The sequence below is a fragment of the Microtus ochrogaster genome, unplaced genomic scaffold (genome assembly GCF_000317375.1).
Source record: "Microtus ochrogaster isolate Prairie Vole_2 unplaced genomic scaffold, MicOch1.0 UNK154, whole genome shotgun sequence".
Taxonomy (NCBI): Eukaryota; Metazoa; Chordata; class Mammalia; order Rodentia; family Cricetidae; genus Microtus; species Microtus ochrogaster.
Window position 1 is genome coordinate 346,946 of NW_004949252.1, and position 3,450 is coordinate 350,395.

At 38.7% G+C, this 3,450-nt stretch overlaps 1 protein-coding gene across 1 annotated transcript; it reads right to left on the reverse strand.

The window, feature by feature from the left end:
- Nucleotides 1–1,789: 1,789 nt before the first annotated feature.
- On the reverse strand, nucleotides 1,790–2,858 carry LOC101985420 (partner and localizer of BRCA2-like). Its single transcript, XM_013355523.2, is given in 2 exon segments — nucleotides 1,790–2,519; nucleotides 2,521–2,858. Coding segments are annotated over 2 exon segments (1,068 nt in total).
- Between the last annotated feature and the right edge of the window lie 592 nt (nucleotides 2,859–3,450).

The following is a 3,450-nucleotide window of genomic DNA, read 5'->3' on the forward strand; positions in this document are numbered from 1 at the left end:
AGAGAGAGAGAGAGAGAGAGAGAGAGAGAGAGAGAGGTCCCTAATAAACTGCTAGCAAGAAGAGCTCCCTTGTTGTGTCTTCCTTGCTGGTCGAGGCGGGCTTGACAATCCTGTGCTATGAATTGTTTGAATAAAGTTCCTTGTATCAGAATAAATCCTGTCCTGAGAATAAAAAAATACTCAAAATTCATCTCAGCATCTGCTCATTCAGAGGATGAGAGCTTGGTCAATGCAGATAAATCCAAAACAAACTCTCCAGTGATGTTTACTTATCGGTTATGAAGGAAGAATTGGCAGACAGATTTTTAAGTCACTTGTGGTTAAACATGTCATGCTCTGCTTTGGGGGAAGCAATAATCACTGGGAATTTTACCTGCCAATCGGAATGTTTTAGCACACAGATTGATGATGTCCTATGAATATGTAGACTCTAGCTGGTACAGAATCTATTGTTATGGATTTGTGCCAAGTATGTTTTGTTAAAACAGTAGCTAGGTGATTTCTGAATTGGGATAAGAAAAAAACATTTTCTCAACACAAATTATTCAAATTGTACTCATCCTATTTTTTTTATAATGAGGAAGTTTTATTGGTGTTTATTAACCAATAGTATCTTGCACAGATGGAATTTCAGTTTTAAGATGGTGATAAATGATAGATGTGATGCTAGGAGCTTTTGAGGAAGACTGTATTCTTTGCAGGTATAGTGAGAGGTTTTTGGTCTCCTAAGAAGCTATCAGCAACCCAAAGCTCTTTAAACCTTGAAGGTTTGATAAGGGCAATTGAAAGGCTGTGAACAAAGTTTAACACTATTCCGTTTAAGCAAGGTGGGATTAATTAAATTCAGTTCACAAATCTTTAACTGCTATATCCAGGCTTAACTGTGGCTAGAGAAGGTATATAACAGGAAAAGCACTGTTTCTTATTATGGAAGGGACTAGAAATGAGAAGGGAGTTAGATAAGACTGACCACATGTGGTAAGACAGGAGGTCCAGGCAATCAGAGGGGTCAGTGCATATGTACATACACATGTATACATATACACGTACACATATAGGTGAATATACACGTTTCTTACTCACTGAGATTAGGCAGTGGTTTCTTTGTTGGTTTATTTTTTGTTATTGTTTTAGGGAAGATACATTATGCTTTACTATTCCTTTCTTCCTAGTTCACCATTATCTTCTAAGAGTCAAGCCCTGTCAAACATTGCAGAATGATACACCACTAAAGGGATTTAAAACAGAAAAAGAAAAGTCTAGAGAAGACTAATTATAAAGATTATTATACATGTAGGCAATGTTGTTTATTTAAAAGTCGGCATACAGAAAGAAATTTTTGAAATTTCTAATCCCTGTGCTTGTTAGACTGAGCAATGAGAATTGTTAGTTTGAAGCCAATCTGGACTACAGAGTTAAACCTTGTCTCAAAAATAAATAAACAACAAAAACAAAACATCCCAATTGCATTGAATTACAACATTATTTCAAAATTGAGTGAGTTAAAATTTAACTAAAATTCTAAGTGAATAAACTTTCATGAAATATTTATTATTGGGTTTTTATTTTTTGTATCAAAATAAATATTTATTAACATTTACTGTTTATGTACACCTATAATAGCAAATGTGCAAATATGGACTTAAAACCATAACACCAAAACAAACATAAGCAAATATTGTCAGTAGTGCAACCATCAGGCAATCATGTTAAATGTCTCTTAGATATTGTATTCTTTTTGAAAAAACTATTCAAAGGCAAAATACCCAGAAACTATTTGCCTCTTAACTTAAAAGTAGCAGTATATGAATATATTTCCGTCTTTTTGTCCAGCTAGCAAGTGAGAATCTGTAACTGACCACTTAACCAAAGACCAATTCTGATTAGAGACAGGTGGGAGGAGAGCAGTGCAGTGACCCAGTGTCAGGTCCCAAACGGCAATCGTCCCAGAAGTCAGGACTGCTGCTGCGACATGATCCTTCACATCCCCTTCCAGGACCCTTCCAGCTTGCCCTTGAGGAAGGCAGCACAGCAGAATGCCCACACTCTGAGCCATCTTAGGGTTAATCACCAGAAGCTGAAACACGGGGCTTCTAAAGGCCTGGCTCTCTTTGGCACAAGGATGACTCAGAACAACAAATAGGAACCCCATCTCAGAATAGGCTCTGTGACAGACCGAAGCTTGGTAAGAGTCATCAATGTGCACCTTTTTCAGGAGATGGCCAGTTTTTAAGTTCCAGATCACAATGTTGTTCACAGTAGTGGTGCCAAGCAGAGCATCCTGTATCCCTTGGACTTCAGCAAAAGTCAGTATAGTCTCATCAGGGGGCATCAAAAGCTGTTCATCTTTGCTACCTCCATCTTCGGCAAATGTCATGATTTGTACTTGTTGACTGCAAAAGGTTCCAATGCTACTAACCAGTCTTCTCTTTGTTAGGCCAAGCACAGCTTTTATATTTCCAGATTTCAGTAGTACTTGCTTTTCACTTCCATCCCCAGAGGAACACAGCAATGCCCTCTGTGAAGTGCCAGGTATGAACTTTTTCCCACTGCAAAGCATCCAAAGGTTTCCAAAGAGAAACTACATCTTCACAGGCAGTTACGATACACGGCTCCTTAGCACCAGCTCTGTCCCACCACACGGCACTCACATCCACAGAAGAGGAACTGAAAGGATTCTTGAACTTTGAGACTAACTGTAGGCTGCTTGGGTTCCAGGTGTCCTGAGCAGGGAGGCCTGCAACGTCAGTCTTAAGACGAGCAAGTGTCTTGCTGTATTCCTTTTTCAAAAATGCTAACGTTTCCTTCAACTTTTCCTTCTCCGCACAGCTGAGAGACTTCCCGGAAAGCTCTTCCATCTGGATGGGCGCAAAGCGCAGGGAGCAGCAGTCGGCAGCCTGAGGCCTGTGGTCAAGTGGACCCCGCCGGGCCTTCCTGGACCCAGGAGGAATCCCGGGAAGGAACGAGGACCTTGCCTGCTCCCTGCACGTGACTAGCGGGCCCACCAGGATCCCGAGCACTCCCCACGTTGGCCAATTAAAACCCTATTATTGGGTTTTTATTCACAACATTTTAATGTTAAATCAATAACATTAAAAATCTTAATCCAAAATATTGTCTATGTATTGTTTTTAATATTGTGGTATTTGTATATCTGCTAGCACTCCAGCATCTTATTCTTTTCTTATATACTTGTGATATAATGTTCTCAGCAAAGATGAACAGACATGGTGACAATAATAACTTTAATAACCATCTCATCCCAGAGAAAGTACTGTATAAAGCATGCTCATATGAGGTTATTTTAAGTTCAAGAAAAGGAAACATATAAAAATAAAATTCTAGAAAAATACATGTACTGGTATTCTGAAATAATAAAATAATTGTAGGAAACTGATGTATGCACATTCATATATATGTATTAAATTTTAGCATAAATTTGATATAATC